The following is a 21,230-nucleotide window of genomic DNA, read 5'->3' as shown; positions in this document are numbered from 1 at the left end:
GGAAAACTATACCATATTACGTTTATAGCTGATAAAACAATAAAGAAAAGCCAAAAATAAATAAATAACCAAAAGTCACAAAAGGGGTTACCTCTAATGGGGAGTGGGAGGGCTGGATTAAGAAGAGATGTCTCATGACTTCCCTGGTGGCCCAGTGGTTGAGAGTGCAGGAGACATGTGTTCAATCCTTGATCCAGGAAGATCCCACATGCCTCAGAGCAGCTAAACCTGTGCACCACAACTACTGAAGCCCTCCCACTCTAAAATCCATGCTTGGCAACAAAATAAGCCACTGCACTGAGAAGTCTGTGCTGCAAAACAGAGTCACCCTCGGGGGGCAGTCCTAAGATGGCAGAGGAATAGGATGGGGAGACCACTTTCTCCCCCAGAAATTCATCAAAAGATCATTTGAACACTGAGCAAATTCCACGAAACAACTTCTGAACGCTGGCAGAAGACACCAGACACCCAGAAAGGCAGCCCATTGTCTTCAAAAGGAGGTAGGACAAAAAATAGAAGATAAAAAGACAGACAAAAGAGTTAGAAAAAAAAATAGTTAGGGACAGGGACCCGTCCTGGGGAGGGAGTCATAAAAGAGGAGACGTTTCCAAACACCAGGAAATCCTCTCACTGGCGGGTCTATGGGGAGTTTGGGAATCTCAGAGGGCAACATAACCAGGAGGATAAATAAATATAACCCACAGATCACGTGCCTAAGGCAACTCCCAGCGGAGAAGTAGCCCAGACGCTCGTATCCGCCACCAGCAAGCAGGGGCTGAACAGGGAGGCGCAGGCTGCATTGCTTAGGGTAGGGACTGGGCCTGAATGCCCTGAGGGCAATCTGAGGGAGCTAAGATGAGATAGCAACCTAAACTAGGGGATAGCCAGAGACAGAGATAGAGGAGAGAGAGAGAACTTTCCCGCGAAAAGCTATAAACTAAGGCACTGCTGGGCCTGCTCACAGAACAAAGGACTGAGTGAATACCAGAGAAGAGCTAGCTAGCTGCGGGCCAGCCCATCCCCCGCAGGAGGCAGAGAGGCAGGCGGGCAACAGCCAGAGCCGGAAAGGGGCAATCTTGGCCCCAGAGACAGCATTCTTTACCAAGCTGCGAGCAGGCTCCCAGTTGCTAACCAAGTCTTCCTGGGATCCTGGATGGTTGACATCCACCAGGAGGGTCGCAGCCAGAGATCAGTTCCCCAGAGGAGACACATGCCACACCTGAGACAGCGCTCCCACTGCGCACCCAGAAAACCGAGGGGCTGGGACCAGGGAGGTGATAAGACGCACCGCCCCATATGAGGAGAGTGCACTCACCAAGCACCTGGTCACCTGAGCTGCTTGGATCTGGGAAGGGTACAAAACGCAGGTCCAACTGAGTCTGTGCCTTTGTGGAGTACCCGAGAACCTGAACCTGAGCAGCTTAGACCTGGGAAGTGCACGCAACCCAGGGCCCACTTTAGACAGTTCCCCTGCAGAGCAATCTTGAGCCTGAGCAGTGTAGACTGGGAAAGCACACATACCATGAGCAGGGGCAAACCCATTGTGGCCCAGACAGTGCGAGCACTCCCCACACATGCCAGTGACATTTGTTTGCAGTGTTTCTCCCTCCCCACAGCGCAATTGAACAAGTTAGCCTAAATAAATGACCACCTTCACCCCCTTGTGTCAGGGCGGAAATTAAGACACGGAAGAGACTTGCAAACAGAAGAAGCCAAAATAAACAGAGGGAACCGCTTTGGAAGTGACAGGTGCAACAGATTAAAACCCTGTAGTTAGCACTGACTACATTGGAAGGGGCCTATAGACCTTGAGAAGAAGTGTAAGCTGGAACAAGGAACTATCTGAAGCTGAACTGACCGCACACTGCCCACAACACTCCAGAGAAATTCCTAGATATACTTCTACTATCATTTTTAATTTTTAATTTTTTTTATTTTAAGTCCTTTATTACTCCTTTAATTTTCATTTTTATAACCTACTATTACCTTGCAAGAAAAGGGTATTTTTAAAGCAAATTTCATACATATTTTTAATAATTTTTGGATTTTTTTTCAATATTATATTTTTGAGAGTCTAACCTCCACTCTAGATTTTTAATCTTTGCTTTTTGGTATTTGCTATCAATTTTGTACCTTTAAAAATCCAATCTTCAGTACCCATTTTTACTTAGGAGTGTGATTATTGGCTTGAGTGCTCTCTCCCCCTTTTGACTCTTTTTCTCCCCCAGGTCACCTCTATCTCCTCCCTCCCCCTTCTCTTCTCTACCCAACTCTGTGAATCTCTTTGGGTATTCCAGGCTGTGGAGAACACTTAGGGAACTGATTACTGGTTATATCTGTCTCTGTCCTTTTGAGCCACCCCCGCCCCCTTCTCCTCCTGGTCACCTCTATCTCCCTCCTCCCTCTTCTCTTCTCCATGTAACTCAGCGAACCTTTCTGGGTGTCCCTCACTGTGGAGAATCTTTTCACCATTAACCTAGATGTTTTATCATTGGTGCTGTATGGATGGAGAAGTCTTGAGGCTACTGTAAGAATAAGACTGAAAACCAGAGGTAGGAGGCTTAAAGCCAAAACCTGAGAACACCAGAGAACTCCTGACTCAAGGGAACATTAATCGACAACAGCTCATCCAAAAGCCTCCATAGTGAAGTCACTCAGTCGTGTCTGACTCTTTGTGACCCCTTGGACTGTAGCCTACCAGGCTCCTCTGTCCATGGAATTTGTCAGGCAAGAGTACTGGAGTGGGTTGCCATTTCCTTCTCCAGGGATCTTCCCAACTCAGGGATCAAACCTGGGTCTCCTGCACTGCAGGCAGACACTTTACCATCTGAGCCACCAGGGAAGCCCTACACTGAAACCAAGCTTCACCCAAGAGCCAACAAGTTCCAGAGCAAAAACATACCACACAGATTCTCCAGCAACGCAGGGACATAGCCCTGAGCTTTAATATACAGGCTGCCCAAAGTCACACCAAACCATAGACATCTCAAAACTCACTGCTGGACACTTCATTGCACTCCAGAGAGAAGAAATCCAGCTCCACCCACCAGAATACCAACGCGAGCTTCCCTAACCAGGAAACCTTGACAAGCCACTCGTCCAACCCCGCCCACAGAGAGGAACCTCCACAATAAAGAGGAACCACAAACTGCCAGAACACAGAAAGGCCACCCCATACACAGCAATCTAAACAAGATGAAAAGGCAGCAAAATATTCAGCAGGTAAAGGAACACGACAAATGCCCCAAACCAAATAAAAGAGGAGGAGATAGGGCATCTACCTGAAAAAGAATTCAAAATAATGATAGTAAAAATGATCCAAAATCTTGAAAACGAAATGGAGTTACAGATAAATAGCCTGGAGACAAGGATTGAGAAGATGCAAGAAAGGTTTAACAAGGACCTAGAAGATAAAAGAGTCAATCAATCAATAATGAATAATGCAATTAATGAGATCAAAAACACTCTGGAGGAAACCAACAGTAGAATAAAGGAGGCAGAAGATAGGATAAGTGAGGTAGAAGATAGAATGGTAGAAATAAATGAAACAGAGAGGAAAAAAGAAAAAAGAATTAAAAGAAATGAGGACAACCTCAGAGACCTCTGGGACAATGTCAAATGCTGCAACATTTGAATCATAGGAGTCCCAGAAGAAGAAGACAAAAAGAAAGGCCATGAGAAAATACTTGAGGAGATAATCGTTGAAAACTTACCTAGGGGAAAGTCCTAATATGGTGGAGGAATAGGACAGGAGACCACTTTCTCCCCCCACAAATTCATCAAAAGTACATTTGAACACCGAGCAAATTCCACAGAACAACTTCTGAATGCTGGCAGAGGACATCAGACACCCAGAAAGGCAACCCATTGTCTTCGAAAGGAGGTAGGACAAAATATAAAAGAAAAAGAGAGACAAAAGAGGTAGGGACAGAGATCCGCCCTGGGAAGGGAGTCTTAAAAAAGAGAGAAGTCTCCAAACACCAGGAAACACTCTCTCCAGAGGGTGTGTGGCAAGCCTTGGAATCTCAGAGGGCAAAATAACTGGGAGGAAAAATAAATAAATAATTAAAACCCACAGATTACGTGCCTAACAGCAACTCCCAGTGGAGCAGCAGCCCAGACGCTCTCATCCCCCACTAGCAAGCGGTGGCAGGACAGGGAGGAGCAGGCTGCATTGCTTAGGGTAAGGACTGGGCATGAATGACCTGAGGGCAATCTGAGGGAACTAGCTTGAGATAGTAACCCAGACTGTGGGATAGCTATCCCGCGAAAAGCCCTAACCTAAGACACTCCCAGGCCCACTCACAGAACAAAGGACTGAGCAGAGCTAGCCAGCTGCGGACCAGCCGGTCCCCCACCGGACACATGCAGACAAGGGCAGCCAGAGCCGGAAGGGGGCAATCACGACCCCAGAGAGGCATCCTATACCAAACTGCAAGCAGACTTCGTTGCTAACCAAGACTTCTTGGGATTCTGGACAGTTGACATCCGCCAGGAGGGTCACAGCCAGAGACCCGCTCCCCAGAATAGACACACGGCAAACCTGAGAAGGCGCGCCCGTTGTACACCCAGAAAACTGAGCGGCTGGGACGAGGGAGGGGATGAGTTGCAGCCTCCAACTGGGGGCAACTACACGCGCCAAGTACCTGGTCACCTGAGCTGCTCGGACATGGGACGGGCGAAAAACGCAGGCCCAACCAAGTCTGCACCTTTCTGGAGTACCCAAGACCCTGAACCTGAGTGGCTTAGACCTGGAAAGTGCATGCAAACCAAGGCCCGCATCAGACAGTTCACGGCAGAGCAACCTAGAGTCTGAGCAGTGTAGACTGGGAAAGCACACACGCCGTGAGTGGAGGCAAACCCAGTGTAGCTGAATCATTATGAGCACACACCAGTGATATTTGTTCGCAGTGTTCCTCCCTTCCCAAAGCACGACTGAACAAGGGAGCCTAAAAAAAATTGACCGCCACCGCACCCCTTGTGTCAGGGCAGAAATTAGACACTGAAGAGACCAGTAAACAGAAGAAGCTAAAATAGAGGGAACTGCTTTGGAAGTGACAGGTGCAATAGATTAAAACTGTGGAGTTAGCACCTACTACATAGGAAGGGGACTATAGACCTTGAGAAGTACAGGCCAGACCAAGGAACTATCTGAAAATGACCTTACCCCACACTGTCTGCAACAGCTCCAGAGAAAGTCTTAGTTATATTTTTACTATTATCATTTTTTTAATTAAAAAAATTTTTTGTTATTTTATTTTTTTATTTTTAAGTCCCCATTAACCCTTTTTCAATTTTATAACCTACTATTACCTTGCAAAAAAAAAAAAAAGGAAAGACCTTATTTTTAAAGCAAACTTCATATATATATTTTATAATTTTTGTGACTTTGTGTTTTTTTTTTAATATTGTATTTGTGAGAATCTAACCTCTAATCTAGATTTTTAATCTTTGCTTTTTGGTATTTGTTATTAACTTTGTACCTTTAAGAACCCAATCTTCAGTACCCATTTTTACTTGGGAGCAAGATTACTGGCCTGATTGCTCTCTCCCCCTTTTGACTCTCCTTTTTCTCCACCAGGTCGCTTCTATCTGCCCCCTCCCACTTTTCTTCTCTACCCAACTCTGTGAACCTCTTTGTGTGTTCCGGGCTGTGGAGAACACTTAGAAACTGATTACTGGCTGGATCTGTCTCTCTCCTTTTGATTCCCCCTTTTATCCTCCTAGCCACCTCTGTCTCCTTTCTCCCTCTTCTCTTCTCTGTGTAACTCTGTGAACCTCTCCAAGGGGTCCAGACTGTGGAGAGCACATAGGGAAGTGATTACTGGCTAGCTTGCTCTCTCCTCTTTTGATTCCCCCTCTTCTCCTGGTCACCTCTATCTCCCTCCTCCCTCTTCTCTTCTCTATGTAACTCTGTGTACCTCTCCAGGTGTCCCTCACTGTGAAGAAACTTTTCATCATTAACCTAGATGTTTTCTCAATGGTGCTGTATAGATGGAGAAGTCTTGAGGCTACTGTAAGAATAACACTGAAAACCAGAGGCAGGAGGTTTAAGTCCAAATCCTGAGAACACCAGAGAACTCCTGACTCCAGGGAATATTAATCAATAGGAGCTCATCAAACGCCTCCATACCTACACTGAAATCAAGCACCACCCAAGGGCCAACAAGCTCCAGAGCAAGACATACCATGCAAATTCTCCAGCAACACAGGAACATAGCCCTGAGCTTTAATATACAAGCTGCCCAAAAATAAATGAAAAATAAATAAATACATAAATAAAAAATTATATATATATATACAAGCTGCCCAAAGTCACACCAAACCCATAGACATCTCAAAACTCATTACTGGACACGTCATTGCACTCCAGAGAGAAGAGATCCAGCTCACCCCCACCAGAACACCAATACAAGCTTCCCTAACCAGAAAACCTTGACAAGCCACCCATCTAACTCCACCCACAAAGAGGAACCTCCACAATAAAGAGGAACCACCAGCTGCCAGAACACAGAAAGGCCACCCCAAACACAGCAACATAAACAAGATGAAAAGTCAGAGAACTACCCAGCAAGTAAAGGAACAGATAAAATGCCCATGAAACTAAACAGAAGAGGAGGAGATAGGGGATATACCTGATAAAGAATTCCAAATAATGATAGTGAAAATGATCCAAAATCTTGAAAACAAAATGGAGTTACAGATAAATAGCCTGGAGACAAGGATTGAGAAGATGCAAGAAAGGTTTAACAAGGACCTAGAAGAAATAAAAAAGAGTCAACATATAATGAATAATGCAATAAATGAGATAATATCAAAAACACTCTGGAGGAAACCAACAGTAGAATAAAGGAGTCAGAAGATAGGATAAGTGAGGTAGAAGATAGAATGGTAGAAATAAATGAAACAGAGAGGAAAAAAGAATTAAAAGAAATGAGGACAATCTCAGAGACCGCTGGGACAACGTTAAACGCCCCAACATTTGAATCATAGGAGTCCCAGAAGAAGAAGACAAAAAGAAAGACCATGAGAAAATACTTGAGGAGATAATAGTTGAAAACTTCCCTAAAATGGGGAAGGAAATAATCACCCAAGTCCAAAAAACCCAGAGAGTCCCAAACAGGATAAACCCAAGGGGAAACACCCAAAGACACATATTAATCAAATTAACAAAGACCAAACACAAAGAACAATTATTAAAAGCAGCAAGGGAAAAACAACAAATAACACACGAGGGGATTCTCATAAGGATAACAGCCAATATTTCAATAGAAACTCTTCAGGCCAGAAGAGAATGGAAGGACATACTTAAGTGATCAAAGAGAAAAACCTACAACCGAGATTACTGTATCCAGCAAGGATCTCATTCAAATATGAAGGAGAAATCAAAAGCTTTACAGACAAGCAAAAGCTGAGAGAATTCAGCACCACCAAACCAGCTCTTCAACAAATGCTAAAGGATCTTCTATAGACGGGAAACACAGAAAGGGTGTATAAACTCGAACCCAAAACAATAAAGTAAATGGCAATGGGATCATACTTATCAATAATTACCTTAAATGTAAATGGGTTGAATACCCCAACCAAAAAACAAAGACTGGCTGAATGGATACAAAAACAAGACCCCTATATAAGCTGTCTACAAGAGACCCACCTCAAAACAAGGGACACATACAGACTGAAAGGGAAGGGCTGGAAAAAAATATTCCATGCAAATGGAGACCAAAAAAAAGCAGGAGTAGCAATACTCATATCAGATAAAATAGACCTTGAAACAAAGGCTGTGAAAAGAGACAAAGATGGATACAACATAATGATCAAAGGATCAATCCAAGAAGAAGATATAACAATTATAAATATATATGCACACAACATAGGAACACCACAATATGGAACACAAATGCTAACAAATATGAAAGGGGAAATTAACAGTAACACAATAATAATGGGAGACTTTAATACCCCACTCACACCCATGGATAGATCAACTAAACAGAAAATTAACAAGGAAATACGAACTTTAAATGATACAACCAGTTAGACCTAATTCATATCTATAGGACAGTTCACCCCAAAACAATGAATTTCACCTTTTTCTCAAGGGCACACCGAACCTTCTCCAGGATAGATCACATCCTGGGCCATAAATCTAGCCTTGGTAAATTCAAAAAAATAAATGAAATCACTCCAGGCATCTTTTCTGATCATAGTGAGGTAAGATTAGATGTCAATTACAGGAGAAAAACTATTAAAAATTCCAACATATGTAGGCTGAACAACACACTGCTGAATAACCAACAAATCACAGAAGAAATCAAAAAAGAAATCAAAATATGCATAGAAATGAATGAAAATGAAAACATAACAACCCAAAACCTATGGGACACTGTAAAAGCAGTGCTAAAGGGAAGGTTTATAACATTACAGGCTTACCTCAAGAAACAAGAAAAAAGCCAAATAAATAACCTAACTCTACACCTAAAGCAACTTGAAAAGGAAGAAATTATGAACCCCAGGGTTAGTAGAAGGAAAAGAATCTTTAAAATTAGAGCAGAAATAAATGCAACAGAAGCAAAAGAGGCCATAGCAAAAATTAACAAAACCAAAACCTGGTTCTTTGAGAAGGTAAATAAAATTGACAAACCATTAGCCAGACTCATCAAGAAACAAAGGGAGAAAAATCAAATCAACAAAATTAGAAATGAAAATGGAGAGATTGCAACAGACAACACAGAAATAAAAAGAGATAAAAAGATTAAAAAAATAAAAAGATCATAAGAGACTATTATCAGCAACAATATACAAATAAAATGGACAACTTGAAACAAATGGACAAATTCTTATAAAAGTAAAACTTTCCAAGGCTGAACCAGGAAGAAATAGAAAATCTCAACAGACCCATCACAAGCATGGAAATTGAAACTGTAATCAGAAATCTTCCAGCAAACAGAAGCTCAGGACCAGACAGCTTCACAGCTAAATGCTACCAAAAATTTAGAGAAGAGCTAACACCTATCACACTCAAACTCTTCCAGAAAATTGCAGAGGAAGGTAAACTTCCAAACTCATTCTATGAGGCCACCATCACCCTAATTCCAAAACCAGACAAAGATACCAGAAAAAAAGAAGACTACAGGCCCATATCACTGCTGAACATAGATGCAAAAATCCTTAACAAAATCCTAGCAAACAGAATCCAACAACATATTAAAAAGATCATGCATCATGACCAAGTGGGCTTTATCCCAGGGATGCAGGGATTCTTTAATATCTGCAAATCAATCAAAGTAATACACCACATTAACAAATTGAAGGATAAAAACCATATGATTATCTCAGTAGATGCAGATAAAGCCTTTGACAAAATTCAACATTCATGATTTAAAAAAAAAAACCCTCCAGAAAGCAGGAATAGAAGGACCATACCCCAACATAATAAAAGCTATATATGACAAACCCTCAGCAAACATTATCCTCAGTGAAATATTGAAAGCATTTCCCCTAAAGTCAGGAACAAGATAAGGGTGCCCACTCTCACCACTACTATTCAACATAGTTTTGGAAGTTTTGGCCACAGCAATCAGAGAAAAAAAAGAAATAAAAGGAATACAGATTAGAAAAGGAGAAGTAAAACTCTCACTGTTTGCAGAACACATGATCCTCTACATAGAAAACCCTAAAGACTCCACCAGAAAATTACTAGAGCTAATCAATGAATATAGTAAAGTTGCAGGATATAAAATTAACACACAGAAATCCCTTGCATTCCTATACACTAACAATGAGGAAACAGCAAGAGAAATTAAGGAAACAATTGCAATCACCATCTCAACGAAAAGAATAAAATACTTAGGAATATATCTACCTAAAGAAACAAAAGACCTATATATAGAAAACTATAAAACACTGGTGAAAGAAATCAAAGAGGACACAAATAGATGGAGAAATATACCGTGTTCATGGATCGGAAGAATCAATATAGTGAAAATGAGGATACTACCCAAAGCAATCTATAGATTCAATGCAATCCCTATCAAGCTACCAACGGTATTTTCCAGAGAACTAGAACAAATAATTTCACAATTTGTGTGGAAACACAAAATATCTCGAATGGCCAAAGCAATCTTGAGAAAGAAGAATAGAACTGGAGGAATCAACCTGCCTAACTTCAGTCTCTACTACAAAGCCAGAGTCATCAAGACAGTATGGTGCTGGCACAAAGACAGAAATACAGATCAATGGAACAAAATAGAAAGCCCAGAGATAAATCCACACACCTATGGACAACTTATCCTTGACAAAGGAGGCAAGAATATACAATGGAGAAAAGACAATCTCTTTAACAAGTGGTGCTGGGAAAACTGGTCAACCACCTGTAAAAGAATGAAACTAGAACACTTTCTAACACCACACACAAAAATAAACTCTAAATGGATTCAAGATCTAAACGTAAGACCAGAAACTGTAAAACTCCTAGAGGTAGACATAGGCAAAACACTCTCCAACATAAATCACAGCAGGATCTTCTATGATCCACCTCCCAGAGTAATGGAAATAAAAGCAAAAATAAACAAATGGGACCTAATTAAACTTAGAATCTTTTGCACAATGGAGGAAACTATAAGCAAAGTGAAAAGACAGCCTCTAGCATGGGAGAAAATAATAGCAAACGAAGCAACTGACAAAGAATTAATCTCAAAAATATGTAAGAAGCTCCTGCAGCTCAGTTCCAGAAAAATAAACGACCCAATCCAAAAATGGGCCAAGGAACTAAACAGACATTTCTCCAAAGAAGACATACAGATGGCTAACAAACACATGAAAATATCCTCAGCATTACTCATTATCAGAGAAATGCAAATCAAAACCACAATGAGGTATCATCTCATGCCAATCAGAATGGCTGCTATCCAAAAGCCTATAAACAATAAATGCCAGAGAGGGTGTGGAGAAAAGGGAACCCTCTTACACTGTTGGTGGGAATGCAAAGTAGTACAGCCACTATGGAGAACAGTGTGGAGATTCCTTAAAAAAGAACTAGAACTGCCATATGACCCAGCAATCCCACTGCTGGTCATACACACTGAGGAAACCAGAATTGAAAGAGACACGTGTACTCCAATGTTCATCACAGCACTGTTTATAATAGCCAGGACATGGAAGCAACCTAGATGCCCATCAACAGGCGAATGGATAAGAAAGCTGTAGTACATATACACAATGGAATATTACTCAGCCATTAAAAAGAATACATTTGAATCAGTTCTAATGAGGTGGATGAAACTGGAGCCTATGATACAGAGTGAAGTAAGCCAGAAAGATAAACACCCATACAGTATATAATGCATATGTATGGAATTTAGAAAGATGGTAATGATGACCCTATATGCAAGACAGCAAAAGAGACAAGGGTATGTAGAACACTCTTTTGGACTCTGTGGGAGAAGGCAAGGGTGGGATGATTTGAGAGAATAGCATTGAAACATGTATATTATCATATGTGAAACAGATTGCCAGTCCAGGTTTGATGCATGAGACAGGCTGCTCAGGGCTGGTTCACTGGGATGACCCTGAGGAATGGGATGGGGAGAGAGAGAGGACGGGTTCATGATGGGGAACAGATGTACACCCATGGCTGATTCATGTCAAATATGGCAAAAATCACTACAATATTGTAAAGTAATTAGCCTCCAATTAAAATAAATTTTATTTTAAAAGAGTGGCCCTCACTTGCCACAACTAGGGAAAGCCTGTGAACGGCAATGAAGACCCCGCTCAGCCAAAAATTAAATAAATGAATAAATAGAAGAGACATCCCAGAATGTCTGGGACTGTTGGCATGATTTCTTCCTGACCTGGTTGATGTTTACATCCGCATGTCCTTTAAAAGTTCATATTATAGTAAATATACAAATATATGTAATAAAGTAGTCCCTATATAAATATATGACATATATTACATATTTACGTACATGTCATTGTCACATAAAAATATTTAAAATGTTTCAAAGTACAAATATGTGAAAAATAATCAATGTCAAAGTGAAAAAAGAAGAAAAATTGTCCAAATTCACACCTTACCTCTAACAGGTTTTTTCACATAACCCAGACCACACAGGCCTAACACAAACCAACTTAAACAAGATGGAGATGCTTTGGTTGTGGCAAAGATGGTCAGCTCTCTAGCAAAGTCCATTCTTCCCCTCCACGGTATGAACTGGGCTCCCCCAGTAGCTCAGCAGTAAAGAATCCGCCTGCAATGCAGGAGACCCCGGTTCAATCTCTGCATCAGGAAGATCCCCTGGAGAAGGTATATACTACCCAGTACAGTATTCTTGGGCTTCCCTAGTGGCTCAGACATTAAAGAATCTGCCTGCAACGCAGGAGACCTGGGTTCAATCCCTGGGTTGGGAAGATCCCCTGGAAGAGGGCACGGCAACCCATTCCAATATTAAACAAGATGAAGATGCTTTTGTTGTGGCAAAGATGGTCAGCTCTCTACCAAAATACATTCTTCCCCTCCACACTCCACAGCCAGAGACCTTTCCCAGCTTCTGTGACATCCAAAGGCTGCCTATAAAACCTCACCACTGTAATCAGAGAAACCAGTGAGACCTTTGGGGGCCTCCTGGCCCATCCAGCCAGCACGACAATGCAGCTGAGGAAGTGGCTCCAGGCAACACTACAAGAAACAGAAGAAGCAACCAGCGAGCCCTGCCCAGATTCCTGAATTCCAGAATTTTGACAAGTGATCCTTAGGGTTCTAGGCCATCGTGTTTTGGAGTCTTTACAACACAGCGGTAGATGACTGAAATATAGAGTGAAAGTGAAAGTGTTAGTACCTCAGTGATGTCCAACTCTTTGAGACCCCACGGGCTGTAGCTGGTTCCTCTGTCCATGGAATTCTCCAGGCAAGAATACTGGAATGGGTAGCCATTCCATTCTTCAGGGTATTTTCCCAATCCAGGGATCAAACCTGGGTCTCCTGCATTGCAGGCAGATTCTTTACCATCTGAGCCACAAGACACCTTTTATCAGTGCACAATGTCCTTTGTTTCTCTTTCACACTTTGGAGCTTCAATTTTACTTTATTCCTTCATTTTTATACTTTCATTGCATTTCATCATTGGTGTGATTCTTGTAAATAACACACACCTGGACTTTAAGTTTGACTCCAAATGCCAAATTCTATCTTTTAAGGAAAGTCAGCATGCTCACTGATTGGCCTTTACTTCTTCTCTCTTCTGTTTATATTTTACTTCATCATTTTTCTCATTTTCCATTTTCCCACAGAATAAATTTTCTCATTTTCCTTTCCCACTGCCCTAAAAACTCCTCTGCGCTGCACCTATTCCTTACCCTGGACTCCAAGCCCCTGACAGCTAATGCTCTTTTTACTGTCTCCATTGCTTTCTTTCCAGAATGTCATATAGTTGGAATCACACAGTATGTAGCCTTTTCAGATTGGCTTCCTTACTTTGTGATGTGTAATTGCATTTCCTCCACGGATAGTTCATTTCCATTTAGTGCAGAATGAGATAATCACCATGGTGTGATCACTCACCTAGAGCCAAACATCCTGGAATGTGAAGTAGCAAAGTCACTATGAACAAAGCTAGTGGAGGTGATGGAATTCCAGTTGAGCTATTTCAAATCCTGAAAGATGATGCTGTGAAAGTGCCACACTCAATATGCCAGCAAATTTGGAAAACTCAGCAGTGGCCACAGGACTGGAAAAGGTCAGTTTTCATTCCAATCCCAAAGAAAGGCAGTGCAAAAGAATGCTCAAACTACTGCACAATTGCACTCATCTCATACACTAGTAAAGTAATGCTTCAAGAATAAACAAATGGGACCTAATTAAAATTTAAAGCTTCTGCACAAAGGAAACTATAAGCAAAGTGAAAAGACAACCTTCAGCATGGGAGAAAATAACAGCAAATGAAGCAGCAGACAAATAATTAATCTCAAAAATATAGAAACAACTCCTGCAGCTCAATTCCAGAAAAATAAAAGACCCAATCAAAAAGTGGGCCAAAGAACTAAACAGACATTTCTCCAAAGAAGACATACAGATGGCTAACAAACACATGAAAAGGTGCTCAACATCACTCATTATCAGAGAAATATAAATCAAAACCACAATGAGGTACCATTACACGCCAGTCAGGATGGCTGCTATCCAAAAGCCTACAAGCAATAAATGCTGGAGAGGGTGTGGAGAAAAGGGAACCCTCTTACACTGTTGGTGGGAATGCAAAGTAGTACAGCCACTATGGAGAACACTGTGGAGATTCCTTAAAAAACTGGAAATAGAACTGCCATATGACCCAGCAATCCCACTGCTGGGCATACACACTGAGGAAACCAGAATTGAAAGAGACATGTGTACTCCAATGTTCATTGCAGCACTGTTTATAATAGCCAGGACATGGAAGCAACCTAGATGCCCATCAGCAGGCGAATGGATAAGAAAGCTGTAGTATATATACGCAATGGAATATTACTCAGCCATTAAAAAGAATACATTTGAATCAGTTCTAATGAGGTGAATGAAACTGGAGCCTATTATACAGAGTGAAGTAAGTCAGAAAGAAAAACACCAATACAGTATACTAATGCATATGTATGGAATTTAGAAAGATGGTAACAATAACCCTGTATGCGAGACAGCAAGAGAGACACAGATGTATTGAACAGTCTTTTGGACTCTGTGGGAGAGGGCAAGGGTAGGATGATATAGGAGAATGACATTGAAACATGTAAATTATCACATGTGAAACGAATTGCCAGTCCAGGTTTGATGCATGATACAGGATGCTCAGGGCTGGTGCACTGGGATGACCCAGAAGGATGAGATGGGGAGGGAGTTGGAAGGGGGGATCAGGATGGGGAACACATGTATACCCATGGCAGATTCAAGTCAATGTATAGCAAAACCAATACAATGTTGTAAAGTAAAATAAATAAATAATTTTAAATATTTTTTAAAAATAAAGTAATGCTTAAAATTATCCAAGCCAGGCTTCAGCAATACATGAACCGTGGACTTCCACATGTTCAAGCTGGTTTTAGAAAAGGCAGAGGAATCAGAGATCAAATTGCCAACATCCACTGGATCATCAAAAAAGCAAGAGAGTCCAGAAAAACATCTATTTCTGTTTTATTGACTATGCCAAAGCCTTTAACTCTGTGGGCCACAATAAACTGTGGAAAATTCTGAAAGAGATGGAAATACCAGATCACCTGAACTGCCTCTTGAGAAACCCATGTGCAGGTCAGGAAGCAACAGTTAGAACTGGACATGGAACAACAGACTGGTTCCAAATAGGAAAAGGAGTACATCAGGACTGTATATTGTCACCCTGCTTATTTAACTTTTATGCAGAGCACAAGAGAAACGCTGGGCTGGAGGAAGCACAGGCTGGAGTCAAGATTGCTGGGAGAAATATCAGTAACCTCATATATGCAGATGACACCACCCTTATGACAGAAAGTGAAGACGAACTAAAGAGCCTCTAGATGAAGGTGAAAGAGGAGAGTGAAAAAGGCTTAAAGCTCAACATTCAAAAAACAAAGATCATGGCATCTGGTCCCATCACTTCATGTCAAATAGATGGGGAAACAGTGGCTGACTTTATTTTTCTGGGCTCCAAAATCACTGCAGATGATGATTGCAGCCATGAAATTAAAAGATGCTTACTCCTTGGAAGGAAAGTTATGACCAACTTAGCATATTGAAAAGCAGAGACATTACTTTGCCAACAAAGCTCCATCTAGTCAAGGCTATGGTTTTTCCAGTGGTCACGTATGGATGTGACATGTTGGACTGTGAAGAAAGCTGAGCGCCAAAGAATTTATGCGTTTGAACTGTGGAGCTGGAGAAGATTCAAGTCCCTTGGATTGCACGGAGATCCAACCAGTCCATCCTAAAGGAAATCAGTCCTGAGTGTTCATTGGAAGGACTGATGCTGAATCTGAAACTCCAATACTTTGGCCACCTGATGTGACGAGCTGACTCATTGGAAAAAGACCCTGATGCTGGGAAAGATCGAAGGCAGGAGGAGAAGAGGGCGACAGAGGATGAGATGGTTGGATGGCATCACTGACTCGATGGACATGGGTTTGGGTGAACTCCAGGAGTTGGTGATGGACAGAGCCTAGCGTGTTGCAGTTCATGGGGTCATAAAGGGTCTGACACGACTGAGCGACTGAACTGAACTTAAATGCCTCTGGAGGTACCACACTTTTCCAACCACCTTTTGAAGGCTATCTTGGTCGCTTCCAAATTTTAGCAATTATGAATAAAAGGGGCTTCCTGGTGGCTCAGACAGTAAAGAATCGGCCTGCAATGCAGGAGACCGGGTTTCAAGCCCCAGGTCAGGAGGATCCTCTGGAGAAGGGAATCGCAACCCACTCCAGTATTCTTGCCTGGAGAATCCCATGGACAGAGGAGCCTGGCGGGCTACAGTCCAATGTGGGGGGTCACGAAAGAGTTGAATACAATATATGGACTAAACAATAACAACCACACACACACACACACACACACACACACACACACAAAGTCCTTCAGGAGACACACTTTGGACCCAGGCCCAAAGCCAGCGTAGCAGCCGGATGGAGGTTTGGGGATGAAAACGGAGCGAGCCAAGAGGGAGTGTTGCCTGCCCCTGCGTGGGTTGCGGAGGCGAGCGCAGCACGAGGGTAATGGCGGGGAGAAGACGAGAGCGCACGTGCACGTTGCGTGGGTTAGCAGCGGCGGGAGGCACGGGGGGGGGGGGGGGGGGCGGTGATGGGGGAGGGAGAGAAGGGAGTCGTGCGTGCGCATCTGCGCGTGCGTGTGTGACAGAAGGACGCAGCCGGGAGGCGAAGCTGGAGAGAGAGCTTGGGCGTGCGCGCTTGCGGCCGCGCTAAAGCGGATTGCGTCGCCCTCTACTGACGTGCGCGAGCCCGCAGCTAGTTCCCCCAGCGGCACGGCCGTAAAGAGGCACGGCGGTGTCGTGAAAGGGGCAGCAACACTCAGGGCGCTGGTTGACGGCTGAGCCTCCATTTTGTCCTCCGCTTCTCTGCTCGTAAGTCGCTTCTTCCGTGGCTTCTGTGAGGCGAAAAGTTTAAAGGGGGTGAAAGTTTTAAAGAATATTCTTGAAGTGTGTTGGTAAGCCCCGCGGGTCTCCATTCTCTCTCTGCAGCCGCCTCGCGTCCTGTGGTTCGGGAAGAGCGGGGAAGATGCGGCCCTTGGACATCGTGGAGCTGGCGGAGCCGGAGGAGGTGGAGGTGCTGGAGCCTGAGGAGGACTTCGAACAGTTCCTGCTGCCGGTCATCAACGAGATGCGCGAGGACATCGCGGCGCTGTCCCGCGAGCACGGGCGGGCCTACCTGCGGAACCGGAGCAAGCTGTGGGAGATGGACAATATGCTCATCCAGATAAAGACGCAGGTGGAGGCCTCGGAGGAGAGCGCGCTCAACCATCTGCAGAATCCGGACGACGGAGTCGAGGGCCGGGGGACCAAAAGGTGCGAGAAGGCGGAGGAGAAGGCCAAGGAGATCGCGAAGATGGCAGAGATGCTGGTGGAGCTGGTGCGGCGGATAGAGAAGAGCGAGTCGTCCTGAAGGAGGGTCGGCGGTAAGCCCGGGGGTGGGGGTCGGCCTCTGGGACGTTTGTTTACAGGGGATGCCCGGCGGGTGGGAGTTGGGAGAGGAAAATAGAATCCTACTCAAGTTCTTACGTGAGGAGGTGTTAGGGCGTACCGTTTGTTTACTCTTAAACTGGCAATTAGGGGGAAAGCCGGTTGGTTGGTTTTGACTTAGTAAGTGATTGAAAGCTAAAATCGCGGTCATTAGGGTAACTACTAGGATAATAAACAACAAAAATCACAATATAGGCCATTAAGCAGAGGGGGATAGAAATAACAGAAATAGCAGAGAGAAGGCCGTTATTGGACGGTCCCAGATTTTGCTGGAAGGAGCCTCCGGAAGAGATGGTTTCCTGCGAGGCTGAATTCGTAATGTTACTGGGTTGTTTTTTTTTTCCACTCCAGACTGACCTGTTAATGATGAGCTTCTCCCACTTTCACTTTAGGTTTACAGCCAATGGATTCTGGTCAACTGATGGAGATTGGCTGACACCCTGGAGAAGCTGAAACCAGAGAGCCTTTTGTTTTCTCTTTCTTTCTCCCCCCTCCCCCCCCCCCCACCCCGCCTTCTGTCTACACTCTGTTCTCACTTACACTACGTTTCTGCTATGGTCTGTGGTTAATGACCTCAATTTCAGTTTTGACTGTTAAATGTTTTTGTTTGGGGAGGTAACTTTTATTTGGAAAATGCACTCACAAGAGTTAGGGCCTAGATTGTAAGCTCTTGCAGCAGCCACATTTGTTCCTGGGCTTTCGTTGTTCCTAAGTTTTGAGGTGCTTTGATCTTTCTTGTGTGACCTGATAGCTCCCTGGAACTTTGGGTCTGTGTGTGACAAATGAGACTCAGAGTTGGGGTTCTCCAGCTCTGAAGGTCCTGAAGGAACTACATTATTTCTGGAAGATGACTCCATGCAGTGATCGCTAAAGAAGCTGAAGAAGGGACCAGACTTCAACTGGGACTATGACTGGAGCTGATCTGGCTGGGACTGATGAACCAGAAGAAGGGCTGGAGGATGATATTATTGTTTGGGGACTTTGATTTATGTGTGAGACCAAAGGAGGAGAAATGTATTTTGTTCAAAGTTTTAAATTTTATGCGGCACACTGTCCAATGTAACCTGTCTGGTCAGCTCGTTTGAAAAAGGTAACTCAGCTTTATATGACACGGAACCTAGAATAGGACACAAGCTAGGTCTCCATATTCTATGTAATGGTTGTGATACCCTGATACATTTCAGGGGGTTCTGGACATGAAATGAAAGTGATATTTGCAAAGGCTCTTAAAGGTCTGGAGAAGAAAAGCAAGGGCTGTTTTGGACCCTAAACTGGACAGGGACTAGGTATCTTCAAGATTCGTAAATTGTCTAGCTGTAAGTTCATTTCAATAGCAGACCTGACAAGCATTTGAGGTCAAAAACCCTACCGTGTGTTTAAAAAAAAAAATTTACCATGTTAATAAAAGTATTCATTTGCTTGGAAAGACAAAAGACTTGCAAGATTTTATTGACTAATAAGTTTTGTTTCTTTAAGAATGAAATTTCATGTTATCATTGCTTACGGTTTTTGAGGCTCTCAGTAAGCCTGGTTCGTAGGGAAGGTTCGTTGCTGCATGTGACTGAGAAGAGTGCAGTTGTCACTCTAGGGGGTGGAGGGGGTGGTTCTAGGACCCCCACCTTCCCACAGGCCCAAATCCAGGGCTACTCAAGGTCCTTGTTAGATGACAGCACTGTCGGCCCTCTAACCCTCAGCACCCACGATTCTGCATCCTGCAGAACTTAAATGCACTCCAGTCTTCACCTTAAAGTCCAATTCCCGAGGAATCCAGTTGATGGCAAGTATGAAAAGACAGTAAACCAAGTGTCACAGCCAGATTCGGTGCCTTAGAGCACTGAGGGAAGGAAGGCGAGGAAAGCACTTCAGAACAAGTAACTGGTGAATTTGGCCTTGAAGGATCGGTGCAGCTTCTGAGCAGGAGAGAATGAGAACATCCGACACACAGGAAATAGCATGAGAAAAAGCCAGAGTTCTAGGAGTGGGGAAGCGTGGTCATGATGAGTAAAGAACCAGGAAAAAGAGCCCCCCAAAAAGCTGTATTTGGTACATTTGCCGAAACTAGGACATGAATGCTGTACAGTTACTACTAACTAGACGACCCCTTCTTCTAATTTGACTGGTTTCCCAGTAACACTTTTTTTCTGCCAGGACATCACATTGCATTTGGTGACTTATTTTTAAAGGAGGTGATATAAATGGAACAGAATTCAGAAGAAAAGTGACCCTCTCCTTAACTTCCCAGTCCCCCTCGAAGATGACCATTCACCAGTGTCTTTTATCAGTCAATTCAGTTCAGTTCAGTCGCTCAGTCATGTCTGACTCTTTGCAACCCCATGGACTGCAGCACGCCAGGCTTCTCTGTCCACCAAATCCCAGAGCTTGCTCAAACGCATGTCCATTGAGTCAGTGATACCATCCAACCATCTCATCCTCTGTCATCCCCTTCTGCCTTCAGTCTTTCCCAGCCTTGTATAGCTTTCCAAATGTGTGTGTCTGAACATACACATATATAGCTCTCTCCAACCTTTTTATTTTGCATAAATAGGAGCACACTGATCTATGACTCCTTTGATTTTTTTTTCCACCTAAAACTATAGTTTGGGAGTTAACCCTAGCCAACGTCCAGGCTGACATTTTTTTTTTAAAGACTGAATTTTATTCACTGAACTATGAAGTCAGAGGTGGTTTCTTACATACCCAGAAGTTTGAGAATTGTCCTAGATTATTTTCACTCCTTACTTCATCTTTCTTGTGATTTCACTAACAGTTACAGTGCAGCCAATAATTCCCCCCCCAATTTCTCTGTTTGCTGAAATCAGTCCTGGCTTGCTAGCAACTGGAGCAATTCAATCTTGCTTTTTCTAAGCAAAGAATGGTAAGAAGCCATCCTGAGAGGCAGTCTTGATAGGGCTGTATGTTAGATTAAGTCTAACTAGGGTTGCCAGAATTTTTACCATGGATCCATATGTCCCTCCTGGGCCCCAGGCTGTTCAGAGGTAGGTCATGGACAGCTGTGCAAAAAGGCTTGTTGGGGTCCTTGAACAGGTTTCTGCTAGAAGACCCCTGAAGCTAGGACCTATCTTTGCTCAGATGTGAAAAGTGATCTTTTTTATCAAAGTGCTATTACAGAAAGAAGCATGACAGCTGTGGGAACATGGAGGTCTGGAGAAGCATTCAGGAGGAGATAAACATGGTATTTCGTAACAGAACATCTGATGAGAGGTGCAGAATGTTCAAAGTCTACTGGTCCTACTTGATCACAATCAGGCTAGGGAGATCAAAAAGTCATGCTACAGAGGCTTTGACATCTGGTTTCATCAGCTGAGATGGCCCCGGGGAAGAAAGAAAATTTAATTCTAGTGGACACAACAGAAGTACTGGCAATAGCCAAGGACACATTCAACTCTGAGGCAGGGTGTGTGGGGAGCATGAGTGAAAATCTGACTCCAGGTGAAGGGAGGTGAGTCAAGTGTTTCTAACCTTGCCAAAAATAAAAGCTCAGAATCCAGGGGCTGGAGGACAGGAGACCTGGCTCCCAGT

The 21,230-nt window shown here is 43.3% G+C and overlaps 1 protein-coding gene across 2 annotated transcripts; it reads left to right on the top strand.

Moving 5' to 3' along the window:
* Positions 1-16,926: 16,926 nt before the first annotated feature.
* MRFAP1 (Morf4 family associated protein 1) lies at positions 16,927-19,123 on the top strand. 2 transcript variants are annotated; one of them, XM_043906120.1, is made up of 3 exons: positions 16,927-17,075; positions 17,193-17,626; positions 18,083-19,123. In XM_043906120.1, exon 2 carries the CDS (start codon positions 17,230-17,232, stop codon positions 17,611-17,613), a length of 384 nt encoding a protein of 127 aa, XP_043762055.1. In that variant the 5' UTR covers positions 16,927-17,075; positions 17,193-17,229; the 3' UTR covers positions 17,614-17,626; positions 18,083-19,123. The 2 variants fall into 2 exon arrangements, with proteins under 2 accessions (XP_043762055.1, XP_043762054.1); XM_043906119.1 differs by having other exon boundaries at positions 17,048-17,626.
* The last annotated feature ends 2,107 nt before the right edge of the window (positions 19,124-21,230 follow it).

This window comes from Cervus elaphus, chromosome 6 (genome assembly GCF_910594005.1).
Source record: "Cervus elaphus chromosome 6, mCerEla1.1, whole genome shotgun sequence".
NCBI lineage: Eukaryota > Metazoa > Chordata > Mammalia > Artiodactyla > Cervidae > Cervus > Cervus elaphus.
This window is presented reverse-complemented; position numbering and strand designations above follow the sequence as displayed.

Excerpts from the sequence above, each read along its gene's own strand:
- MRFAP1 (XM_043906120.1), top strand. The coding sequence starts at position 17,230 with ATGCGGCCCTTGGACATCGTGGAGCTGGCGGAGCCGGAGGAGGTGGAG.